At 44.3% G+C, this 18,233-nt stretch overlaps 1 protein-coding gene across 2 annotated transcripts in view; it reads right to left on the bottom strand.

Annotated features, from left to right (window-relative positions):
• Positions 1 to 18,233, bottom strand: part of LOC140361165 (glycerol kinase 3) — a 90,650-nt gene that overhangs the window by 8,193 nt on the left and 64,224 nt on the right. The window contains exons 15-18 of one of the 2 annotated variants that reach the window (XM_072446876.1): positions 12,210 to 12,294; positions 12,012 to 12,132; positions 8,259 to 8,402; positions 8,108 to 8,194 (exon numbers count right to left, since the gene is read on the bottom strand). In XM_072446876.1, the coding sequence (XP_072302977.1) occupies positions 8,108 to 8,194; positions 8,259 to 8,402; positions 12,012 to 12,132; positions 12,210 to 12,294 (437 nt within the window). The remainder of the gene's footprint in view (positions 1 to 8,107; positions 8,195 to 8,258; positions 8,403 to 12,011; positions 12,133 to 12,209; positions 12,295 to 18,233) is intronic. The other variant, XM_072446884.1, reaches the window with a different exon arrangement.

Genomic DNA, 18,233 nt, shown 5'->3' with positions numbered 1-18,233 from the left:
AGGCACAAAATAAGCGGCGCCAGTACGCCCACTCTCAGGATCCCTAGACCCGTCGGTATAAATAAACACATCACCTGAGTGCTTATCAATGAGCGCTTGAACGGCAAACTGCGGTGCCCTCCCAGCGACTCCTCTAAGCTTGCCATGCAAGCTAACATCAACAGGAGCCGGGACAAACTTCCACGGAGCTATAGCAGACAAAGCCACCGACGGGCTCACACGCAGATCACCAACCCCCGCAAGCCGCGCCTTCGCATTTCCTACCTGGCTGAAAATCATACCGCCAGCCTCACTCTGCCCCCCATCAACCCTGAGAAAGTCCCTCACCGGGTGAGAGCTCGTATGACCTTGCACATTCACCCAGTAAGCCAACAGAAGTTCTAGCCTCCGGAGCCGTAACGGCAATTCCCCCAACTCAACCTGCAGCGCCGAGACAGGGGAGGTCCTAAAAGCCCTACAGCAGATGCGCAAGGCCTGGGCTTGCTCCACATCAAGCTTCTTTAAGTTAGTCTCAGCCGCAGACATGTAGGCTATACAGCCATAATCAATAGCCGCCCTCATGACGGCCCGATAAATACCCAGGAGCGACCTTCTGCTGGCCCCCCAGTCCTGGCCGGATAGACAACGAAGCAAGTTATTCACCCTTTTGCATTTACCACTGACCTCATCAATGTGCCGACGCCAACTAAGCCTCTCGTCAAAGGTGACCCCCAAGAACCTCACCTCCCTGACCTGTTCGAGCACCTGCCCATGCAGTCGAAGGGAGACGTCCCTATGTCCATTGAAGAAACAGATCACTTGAGACTTCCGTACGGACAGTTTAAACCCCCACTTCAGGGTCCACTGCTCCACCTGCTGTATTGCCCTTTGCAGTTTCGCCTCGTAAAACCGGAGATTCCTCCCTCTCACCCATAGAGCGCCATCGTCAGCATAAAGGCTCCTCCCAACAGACCCATCCACGTCGTCAAAGATGTCCTTAATCATAACATTGAACAAGATAGGGCTACACACACTCCCCTGCGGGATCCCATTCTCCACCCCATAGACCCCAGAGTAAGCAGCGCCCACTCTGGTTTGGATACGCCGGCCAGACAGAAAGCTCCGGACCCAGTTAAACAGTTTACCCTTCACACCACACTTCCGCAGCTTAATGAGGAGCCCATCCTTCCAAACCATATCGTACGCCTTCTCCACATCAAAGAGCACCGCAATAACCTTTTCTTTCTGAGCCCTGGCCAGCTGGATATCAGATTCCAAACACAACACGGAATCCATGGTGTTCCTGCCCCTACGGAAACCACTCTGGTGCGCGGGAAGCAAACCCTGACTCTCCAAGAAGTAATCCAACCGCTCGGTAACCATGCGCTCCATCGTTTTCCCGAGCTGCGACGTCAAGGCAATCGGCCTATAACTTGAAGGGTCAGACGCTGGCCTACCCGGCTTCAGAACCGGCACCACCGTAGACTGTTTCCACGCAGATGGAACACAACCTGAATCCCAAACACGGTTGAAAAGACCCAGGACTAGCCCAAGCGTGTCATCAGTCAAATGAGAGAGCATGTCATAGCACACCTCATCTTTACCCGGGGCTGTCTGTTTCGCCTTAGAAAGTGCTCTCCTTAGCTCAAACAAACTAAACGGAAGGTCAAGGTCATCTTGAGTCGAAGGCTGGTGCCCAATCAGCTCAGAATTCTGGGCCAAAGTACTCTCCCTGTAGTGCCTTTCCGCAGGTGAGAGATTGTCAGAGCTGTGCACCGACACAAAGGTGCTGGCCAACAGTTCAGCTTTGTCAACGTCGCTGACTGCTTCAACACCATTCAGCATTAGGACCGGGGTCCCATGACGGCGCTCAACCCCATGCATCCGCTTAATCATCCCCCAAACATCCCCGAGACGCGTTTCTCTCCCAATTTTGGAACAATACCGCCTCCAATAGGCACTCTTGGCCGTTCTCACAGTTTTCCGCACAACAGCGCGGGCCCTCTTGTAGTCAATGAGGGCACCCTCAGTGTGGGCAACCCTTAGCCGGCGAAACGCCGCATTTCTCGCCCTAACAGCATGACCACATGCTTCAGTCCACCACGGCACCCGCTTCCTATGTCCACTACCACCACTCTTAGGAATCGTGCCTACCGCTGACTGCGTGATGAGCGAGACAATTGCACTATTGAGATCATCCACCTGAGTCAATCCTCCTTCCTGCAGAACCCTAGAACCATCATCAGCTTTCCTCAGGAAAGCCCCCCAGTTCGCCCTTGCCAACTGCCACCTCTGGATCCTCGTCCCCCTGACCACACAGCTCCCAAAGCCAATCACGGTGCGGACTAGATAGTGATCGCTACCAAAAGAAAGATTACCAAGAACCTCCCAACTACAAACACCAGCTAACTCCTTGGACACAAGTGTAAGATCTATTGCACTTTCCGCACCGGTCCCCATATCATAGCGGGTCCCACCCCCATCATTCAGACAAACCAACTCCCTTTGATTGATAAAACCCTCTACCACCTGCCCATACCTATCGGTACCACTACCGCCCCACAAAGCGCTATGCGCATTAAAATCCCCACACCACACGGCCTTTCCCCGAACATCCTTACCGATACTATGTAAGGACTCTAGCGTTAACTCACCACACGGATTATAAAGGTTAACCACAGTAACAGCTTCACCACCCAGCCAGGCCCTCACCGCCAGGGCCTCCGGCGCTTTACTCACACTGACAACAACGTAATTTAGGTCATCTCGGACAAACACAGCCACACCTCCGCCTCTACCCTGCTCCCTATCATTCCTAACACACACATACCCTTGTATCCCAAAACCCCACCTAGGTCGTAACCAAGTCTCCTGCACGCACATAACGTGAGGCTTGTTCAACAAGGTAGAGACAAAATGCTTAAATTCCTGGCCATTAGCACGAAGACTACGCGCATTCCATTGCAAGACAACCACCGCCATTATGAGCCCCCGGAACCTGACGGCGCATCGGGAGCCCCCCCACTCCCACTGCCAGAATGGGGCAGGGCGCCCTCCCGCAGCGCATCCTCTATCTCCGTCCACTCGGGGCCCCCAGCTCCAAAGTACTTCCCTGCAGCCTTAGCGATGATCTTAGTCTTTTCGGATCTCTTCTTGGTTTGCCCAGTACAGTTAATCACTTCCACTATAAAGAGGAAGAAATCTTTCCTCTTCACAACCAGTACATCCTCCGCACCCACAGGGCCTCTGCCCGTGGAAGCCACACTCACGGGCATCCCAGTGGGGACCTCCCCCTGGCTGCGGGCAACGCTGCCCCCTCCCCTGTCGCCTAGGACACCAGCAGCACTGGCAGCCCCCACTGCATCCACCGTCACCTGACTACCAGACACCTTCTTGACCGCATCCGCGTAGGATATGCCTTGAGAGGCTCTAACTTTTTGCACCTCCGCAGCCCTCTTGCTGAACACGCATCCCCCGTAGGCAGAGCTATGCTCTCCCCCACAGTTACAGCACTTGAGTTTTGCTCCGTCGTCACACTTCCCATACTCGTGGTCTCCTGCACATTTACCACACTTCTGCTTCCCTCTACAGACCGCTGCAATATGCCCAAAGCGCTGGCACTTGAAGCAACGCAGGGGCGGCAGAACATATGGGCGTACGCCATAGCGCATGTACCCAACGCACACCACACGAGGCAGGATCCCACCTTCAAATCTAATCATTATCGACAGGCTGTCACACCTTACCCCATCCCGGGTCATCTTCAACCGCCTAGCATCCACCACCTTAGCTCCAGTCAAATTCTCCTTTATGTCATCCACAGATGTCGTCGTAGGGACGCCTACTATAACTCCCCTGACCGTGCCTCTTACAGCATCAGACACAAGAATGTCCTTCCCACCCAGACACTTAGCTTCAATCGCCTTCCTTTGCTGAGCCACGTCCTTGCACACAACCAGCAGCGAGCCATCCCTAAGGACACTCGCATGCTTGACCACTCCCACAGCTACAGTCAGGCTCCTTGTCAACGCCATCGGATCCCACCCCTTAAAGGACGCATTATCCTGCGCGAGCTTTATGAACACCTTACACTCTGAACTCACATCCCCGACATCTGCAACCCCCCCGCCCTGCTCCTCACTGAGAGAGCCCTCCATAGACGAGCAAGAAGACGCCCTACGCTGCACAGGATCAGTACGCCAGTGCTGAAGTCTCTTCACTGGCTCCCTGTCGAGTTTAGAATCAAATTCAAAATTCTACTCTTGACCTACAAAGCCATAAATGACATGGCCCCATCCTACCTCAAAGATGCTATAGAACCATATCATCCAAACAGAGCTCTTCGCTCTCAGAATGCCGGCCTTCTGGTGGTGCCAAGAGTCTCTAAAAGTACAGTAGGAGGTAGAGCGTTTAGCTACCAAGCTCCTGTGTTATGGAATCAGCTCCCGACCCATGTTAAATATGCTGACACAGTCTCTTCATTTAAGTCCAGGCTTAAAACGTTCCTCTTCGAAATCGCTTATGGTCAGAGTAGTTAGGAACAGAAACATAAACCCACAGCTTTAGCTACGCTGCCCTAGGAGTAATTATGCTGGGGGAAGTATGACAGCTTGAGCACTATCCTCTTCTTCTGACTACTTATGCTATCAAACAATATTTATTTTTTGATTCCACTTGCAAACTGTTCACCGCCTTCTTTTTCTTTCTTTCACTCCTGAGGACCTGTGGACCCAGATGCCCCTCCCCTGGTGAAGTGGTCCCTGCCCTGTGTGGACGGTCCCTCATCTGCCTGAGGAGTGGGTCCAGCTCACCCCCGACGGTCCCTCATCTGCCTGAAGAGTGGGTCCAGCTCGACTCCGACGGTCCCTCATCTGCCTGAAGAGTGGGTCCAGTTCGCCTCCGACGGTCCCTCATCTGCCTGAAGAGTGGGTCCAGTTCGCCTCAGTTGGTCCCTCATCTGCCTGAAGAGTGGGTCCAGTTCGCCTCAGTCGGTCCCTCATCTGCCTGAAGAGTGGGTCCAGTTTGCCTCAGTTGGTCCCTCATCTGCCTGAAGAGTGGGTCCAGTTCGCCTCCGACGGTCCCTCATCTGCCTGAAGAGTGGGTCCAGTTCGCCTCAGTCGGTCCCTTATCTGCCTGAAGAGTGGGTCCAGCTCCAGTCTCCCTTGTGTCCGTCTGTCCGTCTGTGAGAGTCGGATCTCTCCTTCACTGGAACTCCTCCAGGTTTCTACGCTTTTTTCCCAAAGAGGTTTTTTTGTAGTTTTTCCTGGCCGAGAAGGAGAGTCTAAGGGCAGAGGACCCTGGGACATCGTCCCTCGCCACCACAGACATTGTCTGACTTCATCGCCACCACAGACATTATTGATTCATTTCTCCCTGTGGCCCTCAGAGGCAGCTGTTGTTGTGATTTTGGGCCTTACAAAAATAAATTGATTTGATTTGATATTACAGACTATCTCCTTTCCTCCAATCTCCAAACTGACGGGCGGTGGGGCAAGACCGCGTCATAAGGGCAAGCACGCGTCACCATCCCCCCTCTCCACCCCCCTCCCGGCTCCCGCCCCCTTCCCCCCGGCTCCGCGCTGCTGTCTCCCTACAAGCCCATTCCGGAGTTTTTCTGCTTCGATTTACGACGAAACACCGCTCAAAGAGGCCCAAAACTTCATTAACGATATCGCACTCTTTACTATTATCACAATGGTGAAGGTTTATGTGGCAGTTGATGCAGCAACCGGGAAAATAAACGGAGAGAAGTTCTATCCGATACCGAAAAACCAGGAAATAAGAGCGTGATGGACATAAGAAGTTTATATATATATATATATATATATATAGATCTGTTCTGCGCACGCTGTAGAATAAACACCAGATTTATTTAGTCTCAAAGTAGTGTTGATCTGAAGTTCTATCGTTTCTCACTCATTCGCGCAGCGCAGCGCGGAGCAGACAGCTGTGGGGGACACACTACGTCACGGGTGGGCGGGGCACACACGCGCTCTGAGACTACGTCACGGGTTGGGCGGGGGAGCCAGATCGCTCTTCGCAAGGGTGGGGGTGAATATCAAACCAAGCCGTTTGCATTTCCGGGTTGGTGAGGGGGTCCAAGGTCTGGGTGATATTTCTTAACTATTATGTTAAGGGTGTTGCACAACACTTATTATTATCAATTATACACTTAGGATAGACTACGAAACGTGAAAAAAAGCATGTTATGGCACCTTTAAACTTAAAGCACCAAATATCGTATAGCACAGTAGTCACGTGGTGCGTAACTCGTGCGCTGCAGGGAAAATAAACATTTTATCAGGAATACTCATAATGTAATTGTAGCCTAGTCATTTTGATAGTAGACTAATAGACAGTTTTAACCAACCAGTGACAATAAAAAGAAAACATGCACCAGAAAGGTTTTCTAAAGTGCCCATATCTGTACACAAAACACAAGTTCAACACAAAATAGAGGCAGAAAAGGCTAAAGTGCAGTAAATCCAAGCAAATTATATCCAATTCACAATAAGCCCCAGCTTCTAAAGCACATGTGTCAAACTCAAGGCCCGCGGGCCAGATGTGGCCCGCCACGTCATTTTTCGCGAATGTTTAATTGGTCTTAAAAATAAGGTCATATGGTCGTAAAAGCGGTCTACGTTGCTTTTAAATCGTGCCTTGACCATAAACTACATTTCCCACAATGCACAGCAATTTTGTTTCCCGCGGAGTGACAGCATCTAGATCGCAGTGTCAACATCAGTGCGACATCAGTAGTGCCACATGTGAGATTGTGCAGAGAGAAAAATGTCAAAAAACTGCCTCGGAGGGCGACAGTGAAACACGGATTAAAAAATGTTCATAGGGACTTGGCAATGTCCCAGGGTCCTCTGTCCTTAGACCCTCCTTTTCAGCCAGGAAAAACTATAAATAAAACCTCCTTGGGAAAAAAGTAGAAACCTGGAGGAGTTCCACAGTGAAGGAGAGATCCAATTCCTTCAGGCGGACATACAAGGAGGTCAAGCTTGCTCTAAAAGGTGGGCCATAATGTTCTCATGTATGTCAATGAGAGCAGTCCATATCGAGTTAATCAAACAATGAGCAAAGACAGTTTTATCAACGCACTGTAACAGCTTTTTGCAATCCGAGGCCCTGCAAAACAAATACGATCTGATTGTGGCACAAACTTTATCATACCCCTCTGCAAACTGAAAATGGATACAAATGCAAATCTTGTGGCCGAAGTCACCGAAAGCTACCTCAGCAAACAAAACTGCTCATGGATCTTCAATCCGCCTCATGCATCTCATATGGGCGGTGCCTGGGAGCGGATGACAGGGATTGCCAGATGTATCCTTGACTCCATGTTCCAAGACTGTAAAAAGGCACCGTTGACCCATGAACTGTTGTCAACATTTATAGCTGAAGTCCCTGCCATCATCCACTGACCCGGAGTCACCACTTATCCTCACACTGTCAATGCTGCTCACTATGAAAACGGTAACAGCTCCGCCCCCTCCAGGCAACTTTGAAAAAGGAATACTTCTGAAAGAACAATTGAAAAGAGTTCAAAGTCTCGCTGACATGTTCTGGTCCAAATGGAGACGGGAGTATCTATACACTGCAGTTGCGCCACAAGTGGCAATATAAGAAGGCCCTTCTCTGTCATCAACTAAACATTTACAAGTGAGTATGGACTCGTCAGGAAAGTCAAAGTAACTACTTCTCATTCAGGCAATACAAATACTTTTTTACATCCAGTAACAGAAGTGGTTTTGCTCCCAAGGAATTTAGTGATTGATTATTTAAATGCGGGATAGTTATAATCCCAGGCGGGGAGTGTTATGTTTATTTCTTGGTAAAATACTAGTGGTTGTTATAATTTACACCTTTAAGCGTCAGTAGAAGAAGTACACTAGACAGGAAGTAGGTGTTTTCTAGCCATGCTTCTCCAAGATGGCGGCTCATCATTCCTGGCTTTTATTTTTGGTATTTGTTTCAGCATTGTCTGTAAGTATTGCAGGGTTATACATTATTTTCAGTTAGAATTTAGCTGCTCCTCCACTGACACGATGGCTGCCACAATTACTGCAGCCACAGAATCCAGGATCTATCTAGCCTTTATTATAACTGAGCTGTGTCATACCATTTCCGTTGCCCAGTGGCTCTGTGGTCTCCCAGTTCATGGTCCTTTGCACTGCCTTCTTCCAGCGTGCGTACCTGAATTCGCTCTCTGAAACACACTTCACTGAATGAACCTGTATACATGAAATGTATTTTGGGTAGAAGTGCAGTACCTTCTGGGTTGATCTGGGGCTCAAATTTCTCAGAGGTGACTTCGCTCAGATCGTCTGGGCAAAGGCTCCACACGCTCACGCCTTCAGCTGCTCCGGCCGCCATTGCTGCCCCGAGCGCTGTGGTCTCGGGCATTGAGGGCTTCACTGGAGGAGCAAAAAATCGAGTAAATATTAGGGTTTTATTAGTTTTATGGCCAGCAAAACGAAAAACGTTACCAGAAGCTGTGCAACATCTTTTTACTTTAACTTTAATTTCTATGGACAATGGGCCTCATGCATTAATGTTTACTTAGACAATGCTTGTACCTTTCCCTTTAAAGACATTCTGCACCAGATTCACGACATGTCAGACAGACAAATTCCTTCCTACGTAAATGAGAGTTACGACTAATTCACCAACATCCAGCTACGAACGTCACGCCATGTGTGTGCCTCTAATGCGTCTTGTTAACAAGCAGACTTCCAAACACTCAAGGGCACACAGGGCACACGGCTCTTAAGCATGATACATTTACACTAAATCAATGAAGCCGTTATTTACAGTGTTTGCAGCATCACGATTGTTCTTTGACAGAGCAGTATTTTCGATGAACCGCATAGCAGAGCAGTGTGTTGTGTAATTATTGTAAACTTGACCAAATTGCTTGGGGGTCTGGACTAGGCCCATGGGCAGCCTATTGGAAACCCAGGGTACAGAACTATCAGTTTTCAGTTTTTTCAAAAGGCTCTCAAAACGCCTCTTTGCTACCCTAAAATTGACTGGAAGTTGTGCCTTATCTGATTGCCATGGCAACTCAACTTGGTAGCGACCATATTCAAATGTGATTGTCCTTTCAATGTCATCATCCTAGCGCTCTAACAACATTTTTGTGAATGAAACTACGCTGGCTGCCTCCATCTAACAGGCATCGAGTTGTCTTTCTCTCCCTTGGGCCTACAGTCCATGCCTTAACTGTCTGAACCAGTACTGTGTTGACAGGACTGGTCACAGAAGACAACACAGCATCTGTAGTCCCACTGCTGGTAGAGTAAACATCTGTCTTAGCTTCCGGTTGTTCACAAACTGACTGGTGGTGTCTGCGGTTGCATAATCTACGTGAAACTTTAACTCTGCAGTACTTTGCTATGTGTTTTGGCCTTAAACATACATAACATGCACTATGCCGTTTTCGTAACTCACAAATTAGTGCATAGACACACGAATAGTTACAACATTCCTAGTCAAAAAGTTTTGAATACATAGCTCTAGAGGTGGGTTTGGATAAAAATACTGGGAAAATTACAGTTGTAGGGTTTTATTGTCCTCTGTCTACACCTGAGCAAGAGGAACCTTCCTTTCCTCTTTTGGTAATTCTTAGTTACTTGTTTTAGGTGACATGAACATCAATTGGTTGTCAAAACTTCTGACAGTCTGAAAAACTCACACAACTTATTACTGCTCCCACCTGACTTGACCCTAAAGACCCACTTAAAGCAACATTACTGGACATTATCATAAGCAACAAGCCTCAGAATTATCAATGTAGTGGTGTCTTTCCTTTTGATTTTCGTGACCAATGTCATATCAGGTTTGTGCGGAACACAAATATTTACTAAATCCAAATCAAGTGTAACTGTTAAAAGGTTGTATAAGCAGACAGAAATGCTTGTTCATTAAAATGATCTGTACTATAGTGACATTGGTTTTACCACTAGTATTCCAGAACCCAACACAGCACTGGACATTTTCATTAAACATTTACTGTACTTTTTGTGCTATACAGCGCTCCTGAATAAAAGCTGCGCACACAATATTTATGAAGAAAATCAAAATTGTCCATATACGGGCAGCACCAGAAAATAAACCGCAGGTGCCCACGTTGTGACATGACATAATTACACATAATTAAATGCTGTAGTGATGAGTCTTTTGAACCGGGGGTCTCGTAGCGCACCCGAGGTCTGCTGCGTTGCGTTACTAATTTGACTAATTTCTAAATAATAGGAGTTGGATTGCGGCTATAATTATAGATTCTATTCTTAATACAATAAATAATTCACTAGAAAGTGGTTATGTTCCACAGTCCTTCAAACATGCAATCATTAAACCGCTTTTGAAAAGGCCTAACCTAGATCCTGACCTATTGGTAAACAACAGACCTTCTTCAAATCTTCCCTTTGTTTCTAAAATCTTTGAAAGAGATGCAGTTAAACAGCTTTGTCGCCATCTACAGAACTATAATTTATATAGTTTTCCAGTCAGGGTTCAGAGCTCACCACAGCACGGAAACTGCACTAGTTAAAGTCACAAATGATTTGCTCCATAGAAAGCAATTTTCAACTTTCAAATGGTTCACAATGCAGCAGCAAGTTTACTAGCTAAAGAAGAGAGCACATTACGCTGGTGCTCGAGTCTCTTCACTGGCTCCCTGTCGAGCTTAGAATCAAATTTAAAAAGTCTTTATTTAAAGAAACTAAGGACATAAATAACACCCATATGTGTGACGTATTCTTTTGTGCGCATGCGGGCCACATAAAGCAACATTCCATTCCCATCTGACACAAACAGCAATCACATTTTTTTGTAATGTGAACGACCACATAAAAAAAAATATTTGAACAAAAAAATCCGAATTGGGCATCATACCCTGCAGTGTGAACATTGCCAATAATAATAACATTACAAGGCACAATAGAAAGGGAGGAATATTTCGTAAGAAAGGGATTTTTTCATGGACCATACATACAACACACACAGAACTGCATAGCACAGCGAAAATGCTGCCAAAAGAGCTAATCAAAATAAAGCCAGCTTGCAATGTAATGTTTTAAAAGGGTGTATTATTAATTATGGTCAATTATACATTCCATACTGTTTTTGTGTGATATTTTAACAAAGACATTTAAAGGTTTGTTTTGGAACATTTCTGATGCACTGCCATAATATTGTCTGAATTTGGTCTTCAGGAGAACATCAAATATTTAGATTAGGGGTGCACGGTATATCGGCCCAGAATAGGTATCGGCCAATATTAACATCATTGAGTAATATCAGTTTCAACCGGTTACACCTTGGTAATGACAGCCTTGACGCTGCCGTCCCTTTAGAAAGAGGAAGGGGCTTTCTGCCACTATATTCTAACAGACGAAACTAATGTGGGACAAAATTAGTGTGAGAGGTTTTAAGAAGGTGAAAATTTAGTGTGTTCAGACACAGAGTCTGAGGAGGGGAGACTATCTCTGCTGCTGTTACAGGAGGAGGCGGAGAAACACGAGGATCACACATACACACTTTAGTCTGATAAATAATCTAAATAAAACAGGAAATTCACAGAATGGAAAAATGTAATGGCTGATTTTTTAAAAATAATAATATTATTATTATATTATTACAGCCAATAAACAAACAGTATCCAAACATAGTGCTATATATGCAATATTAAACTTATTCACTTTTTTTCCACAAAGAAGGCTATTATGTGTTCTAACTGATTCAATGCATTTTAAAACAGATTTGATCCTTTTAGAATAAAAAGTAGATTCTAGCTAGTATATTTATTTGATAAAAACATAAAAATGAAATTTAAGTGTTTAGAATAACATTTAGAAAAAATATGGGCCTAATATCGGTTATTGGCCAAAGCTTTCCCCATAAGATTTGTAGCCGTATCGGCCAACAATTTCCATATCGGTGCACCACTAATTAAGATGATAGTTTCTGTCAATATGGCCCACTTTCTCCAGCTGTTTGGCCTGTTATAAGTGTTAGCGTACCGACTGGGATGCACAGTATATCTGCTTGCAGCTGCATGAGTAAATGGTTTGATGTCATTCCGCCATCCACCTGCAGCTGGGTAAGAGGGATGCCACTGTCCTGGTTCATGGCATCTAAAATCTAGAGACAAAACAAAACAGGATTATAAACTAGCCCATATCTGATGAGCGATCCAAAGCAGATAAACCGGTTCCTACCTCTTTGGTTTGGAAACAGACGGCCTCCAGTGCAGCAAAGGCCAGGTGGCTTTTGTTAGTGAACTGGGTCAGACCACAGATGATCCTGGACATTACAATTGCATTAGAGACTTTTGTTTGTTCCTTGCACAAAAATATACGCTTTTGCTAGCTTTGGCTAGTCTTTTAAAATTGTATACAGTGTGAACTTTTGTTAAAGGTGCATTTTAGCTCCTCAAACGTAATAATCGAATCAGAATCAGAAAGGATTATTGCCATTGTCATTGAACAGTTTGCAAATATAGAAACTTGTCTCGGTTTCCGCAAGAGGCGCACTGCAAATTCAGTTGCGCAGTAGTGCTGGCCCTGGCCCTGTGTCCGCCTTCCGCTGGACTGCGTTTGACAACTTTTACAGAAATTGCTCCTCTTGGGACACAAACCAATACCATTGATCGAAATTGTGCTACAACTAGGGTTGCCAACCGGATTGCCCGGGACGTCCCGGATTATGGGTGTGACAGCTCCAGTCCCGTATTCCAATCACAGCCTCGCCGGCCAATAATTGGCTACTGCAAATGCGCTACGCATACATTTACCACGCGCCTTTCGTAGCTCCACTTCCTGGAATTACCGTGACAGACGCGCGTCTCAGCCAATCAGATCTGATCAGAGGTTAGATTGAATTGAAATACCTGTCCTGTCCTCGCTCTCTGACTGCCACCGCCAGCTTAAGATCAAGTATTATTCATATCCATAGGGGGAGACTGAAGGTAAAGCGCGTTTAAACCGAGGCGCAGGGATATTGGAGTTTGTTGTGAGGAGAAAAACCCAGCTGCTGCTGCGCACGGACTACTACACCCGTTAAATTACATGTTTTAAAAGCTTAAATGTCAGAGTTATAATAAAATGTAAATATATAACTTACATAAATGTCTGTATTTTTCCCCCTTCAATATGATATGGCCTCCCATGTACTGCTCAGAACTGGGATAAATTAGTTTGACAATGGTTGGTTTAGGCCTAAAGCTTTTCAGTGTCTGCAGCATATGGTTATAGTCTAATGCTAACATGAAATTTGAGAGAAAGTTAAAGGTGGTATGGACGATTTTTTTCAGCAAATTTTTTTATCATATTTCCTCGTGGCGTGGATAAATCATTTGTCCTGCCACGTATCAATCATAAAACGCACCTACCGCTCACCTGCAGCCGCGTGCGGTTCGTCCTCACGTTTCCGCGTGCCTAAGCGCATGGATCTATCATAATATAGTTCCCTCAGTGTACGGGGCAAAATGAAGACGGAGAAAGACAGTTCGAGCTGACGCAGAAGTGGACAGAAATCTACGGGAGACGAGCGATGCGATGCGCTCCGTTGCGCTAATAAACAAACGCACGTGTGTGTTGTATCAGTCCGCACGGGGGAGTGGCATGCGCACTTCCGCCTGCGTTCTCAAATCGCCGAAAGATCATTCATACCGCCTTTAATAATAATTAATAATTGTCTTCACTATTCCCATGAACAATGCATCCAAGCAAGCAGGGCCAGCCCAAGCCTTCAGGGGGCCCTAAGCGAAAACATTTTTGGGGGCCCCTCACCACGTCATCAGAATCAGTTTTATTACCATTGTCAGTAAACAAATCACATATGGGAACTTTCTTCAATGCAAACAAAGCGCATCAAAACGCGAGGGCATCCGTTTGCCAGTTAGTTTATTCTCAACACCTCACAAGGTCAAATATTGCTAACTTAAATCCCACAATGCAACTTGGTATTCCGCTGACATCACCTCTACTCCCTGTACAAATAACACACGTCCCAGATATGTTTTTGGGGGGTCTGGGGGCGCTCCCCCAGAGATTTTCAGGCCTTTTTTGGGTCTTCTGGTGCATTTTAATGTGGTCCAGCCAGCTAAAGTAAGAGTAAAATATTGAGGTTGTAATGCTATAAAATGATGATGTGATGAAACTGTGCCAGGAGAAAATGACTAAAGCCAGTTATTAATACATTAATGTACTTAATTACTCAATACAATATTAGCTATGAAAAATAATTATGGTCAAATTGATTCATTTTAACTGAAAATGTAAAAGTAATAGTTATCCTTACTAATTTATCTTTTACTGCTCCCAACTGTTCCTTCTTGCCAAAGTGACAAAACAAGTTATATTAAATTAAACAAATGGCATAAGCATTGCTTGATTAACAATTAACACTGATAAAACAGTGCAAAAATGTTATTCCCAGAGAATGAACAGAACGAGGTCCAAACCTAGCTATAGTGAAAAGACAGCGTTTCTGCAACTTTGCCACTTTTATATAAAAATATATAATATTATTCTATAACAGACGTAATCATAATATGTCTGGTTATTTTTCACTATCACTTTATTATAATTTATAACAAATAGTCTAATGATGCTTTTTAAATAAACTGAAATGTTTTATTGCTCTATTAAAAGTGAATTACAATATAAATGTTTGTTCTGATCAGAACATCACACACTGGACTCCTGCATGAAACAATGCTGCGATGTGATTGGCTGATGGACCTTACGTGCATAAACTTTTACGTTCCTCTCATTCCACGTTAAGAAGTCAAAGTAAAACAGACATCACGAGTCACGATTGATCTCGCACATGGTGATGTGAGAGAGAGGGGACGCAAACTCAAACCCGCTCATATCTGACTGAGGCTGCACAGGGCCGCACACTTCACTCCAAAGTTTCACGTCAGAGGTTCCGGACGAGACGGCGCTCGTCCGGACCGGATCTCCGCCTCTTAGTGACCTGGGGCATAGACGCTCCTCACCGGCCTCACCTGCAGCTGACACTACCGGGCTGGTATGAATGTTAAGCTTATTATCTTTCATTCAGATAAGTTCAATACCTGGAAAGTCTTTCATTCAGATAAGTTCAATACCTGGAAAGTGTTGTTGAGTTTGCAGTTTCTTTACATCGTCAAGAAGTTTCTCCTTTCGTTTTTCGGCACCGGGAGATATATTCTTCTGGACATGAGGACCACGTTGTGTTGTGTTTATGTTTTGCTCTCGTTCTCCTCGCGCACAATGAAGTTGCACAATCAGAGCAGGTTTGGTGTCTTTGTTGCAAGATTGTCATTACAAATAAATGCGGTTTGTGCGTAATAATATGTTGCCGCGCCAGCAACACTACTACACTAGTGACGCACGCTGCGCTTGCACTTCGCATAAGACGGGTTGCCAGATTGGGGCCCTCTTAACGGCTCGGGGCCCTACGCGGCTGCTTAGTTCGCTTATAGGCTGCAAGTGGTTTGCCAAAATTACACTGAAATTAGTAGGTTTATGGTATGGCAAATAAAACCTTGTAATTTATGTAATTATTGTTGGTCAGCTGTTGGACATGCGCGCGCATCTCGAAGAAAGTGTCCCTCATTTGGGTTTGAGATAGTTGGCAACCCTAGCTACAACTGTCAAGTACCACCTAAGTCACGCCCACGTGACCTTCCCATGATGATTCCATGGATGTATTATATTATCTGGATAGGGTACGCCCCCTCTGCCTCTGGCTCCAAATTGAGTAGTGGCCACTTCGCAGAATGCAGCCTTTTGGTCGGACCATTTCAGGAGTTCGGCCTCTAAAATTACCAAACATGCTAAATTGTTTTTAGTCTAAAAATAAAATAGAAGGAATTTCACTCTTCAACTGTTTCTAAAATACTTAAATACATTTTTAACCTTCCGGTGAACGGTGTACGCGCACCGAGCGCGCACGTAACCCTCATGAACAAGCCTCAGGAGAACATGTGACGGAAACTAAACACAAACAGAAGAAAGTGACGAGACGAGACCACGATACACGTAAGTTGTGTTTGTATGTCATTCCTCACGTTTCACACATCGTTCCATATGAAGTGTAAATCAACGATTACACAGTTAACACAAGTTAACACAAGTTAACACGAGCTAACACGAGCTAACGTAAGCTAAAGTTTAGCTACACAAAGATGCAACAACACGTCGTGATGGCTCGTGCTTCTGCAAATAAATAACTAATTATTTCTCTTACTAAATGTTCTAAGAGACAAGAGGTTAAGCACAGATCAAGGAAAACTAGAGAAAGAAGGGAAATAAAGCGATGTTTGTATTATGTGCTATAAAAATCTACCAATAATTCAAATATAACCTGCTGAAATGGGTCATATCTTACACATATAAATGTAAACGTATGTAAAAGTGACAGTGCTGTACTTACAGGGGCTGAGACGACATTTGAGGTTTTATTACATATTTAATAATGACGTGTGCTGTGTTTAAACAAAGCACACCTTGTTTTCTATAGGAATGTCATGGATTTACTTCCATGGAATATGTAGAGATTTAGCAAACATGTCAGTTATGTTCTAACTTCTAAGGTTTAAACGTATGCATAAGTAAATGACTTTTGGTTCTAGCTTTAAAAATTAATGTGAAAAGAGGAACTTTTGTGTTACAGAGCGAAATGTAAATTTGTCAATAACATATTCCAGCTTTTCTCTGTTAAATGTGCATAATATATCAATGTTCTAATGAGAATATTTCTCATCTTCAGTGCTGACCAGTGAGTTTAGTCTGTCTGTGCTGTCCAGAGCTCTACAGGTCACTGCAGGTCACTGCAGGTCACTGCAAGTCACTTAAATACTGAGATATTCAGTATTTAACGCAATAATGTCACATTCATGTGCATATAACTGATGTAAAAAGAGTGTTTATTTTACCATTATTATTAGTATTATTTTGTCTTACGCTGTTTTTATTTTATCTTTATCTTTATTTCCCCCCTCCATTCCTTATTAAGGTATGAGAGGTTCTGTCTATAGGAGTTTTTGTTTATAAGAGTTCTTCTATTAAGATCGATCTATTAAGAGTGTTTTTTAAACTTCCTATAAGTTATCTGTCCTTTTCCTCTGTATCTACTGTGTTGCAACAACGAAATTTCCTCATGTGTGGACAATAAAGGAATATCTTATCTTATTCAGTTTGTTCTATTTGACTTATACAGGTTGTTTTATCATTGTTAATATTTTTATGTTGCACTGAATCACCAAAGCAAGTTCCACTGTTTGTGAATTCTTTTCTTTGACAATGGCAATACATTTTCTGATTCTATTAATGATAATAATAATGAACAGTACAGACTCAAACTCCTTAATAAGGGAGTCCCACATTGTAGCTTTAAAACTCATTGGAGCTTTAAAACTCAACTAAAACTGGCTAAAATCAATTTATCATTTGTAGTTATAATCAGATTTGCATTTATTGAACAAGTTCATTCATGTTCATTATTCTTATTAAATACATTAATAAACAAATGTGTTTTGTATTTATTACAGATCGACATGATACAAAAACGACACAAAAGGAAACTGAATATAATTAAATACTGCTTAACTCAATTATGTAACAGAATCGATGATTATATTTTATATTTCTTCTCATCTGATTAAAAAAAATACATATTGGCCAAATTATATTATGTAAATAAATAACTGAAAAGTTAATAACAAAATAAATACCCAAACCAAAATGATGATAAGATAAGATAAGATAAGATATTCCTTTATTGTCCCACATGGGGAAATTTCATTGGTGCAACACAGGTAGATACAGAGGTAGATACAGAAGAACAGATCACTTATAGGAAGTCTGAAAAACACTTTCAGTAGAAGATCTCCTATAAATAAATAAAAACTCCCATAGACAAATAAATAAATAAATACCATTGCATGTGATCCCGACAGTAATTGCACATGAATATGTGTCACGACAGCACATAGATTGCACATGAATTTCACAGTAATTGCACATGAATTGCACATGAATTCCAACAGCAATTGCACATATGACAGAATTGCACATCAGTATTAGGTTAGGTCAGTATTGCGACGGGATAACGTGACGCTCTCCGGGTAAGACGACTGTTCTCCGCAGTTTCATCAGTTCCTCCTTTGTGGAAACGCGGTACGGCGCCGGAGCCGGGGGGCGGGGCCGGAGCCGGGGGACTCAGAGCCAAGACACATCGCCACGACACGA

The sequence above is a fragment of the Eucyclogobius newberryi genome, unplaced genomic scaffold (assembly GCF_026437365.1).
Source record: "Eucyclogobius newberryi isolate DKJ021-1_F unplaced genomic scaffold, fEucNew1.0.hap1 SCAF_1, whole genome shotgun sequence".
Classification (NCBI taxonomy): Eukaryota; Metazoa; Chordata; class Actinopteri; order Gobiiformes; family Gobiidae; genus Eucyclogobius; species Eucyclogobius newberryi.
The sequence above is the reverse complement of the archived record's forward strand: the minus strand, read 5'-3'. Positions and strand labels throughout refer to the sequence as shown.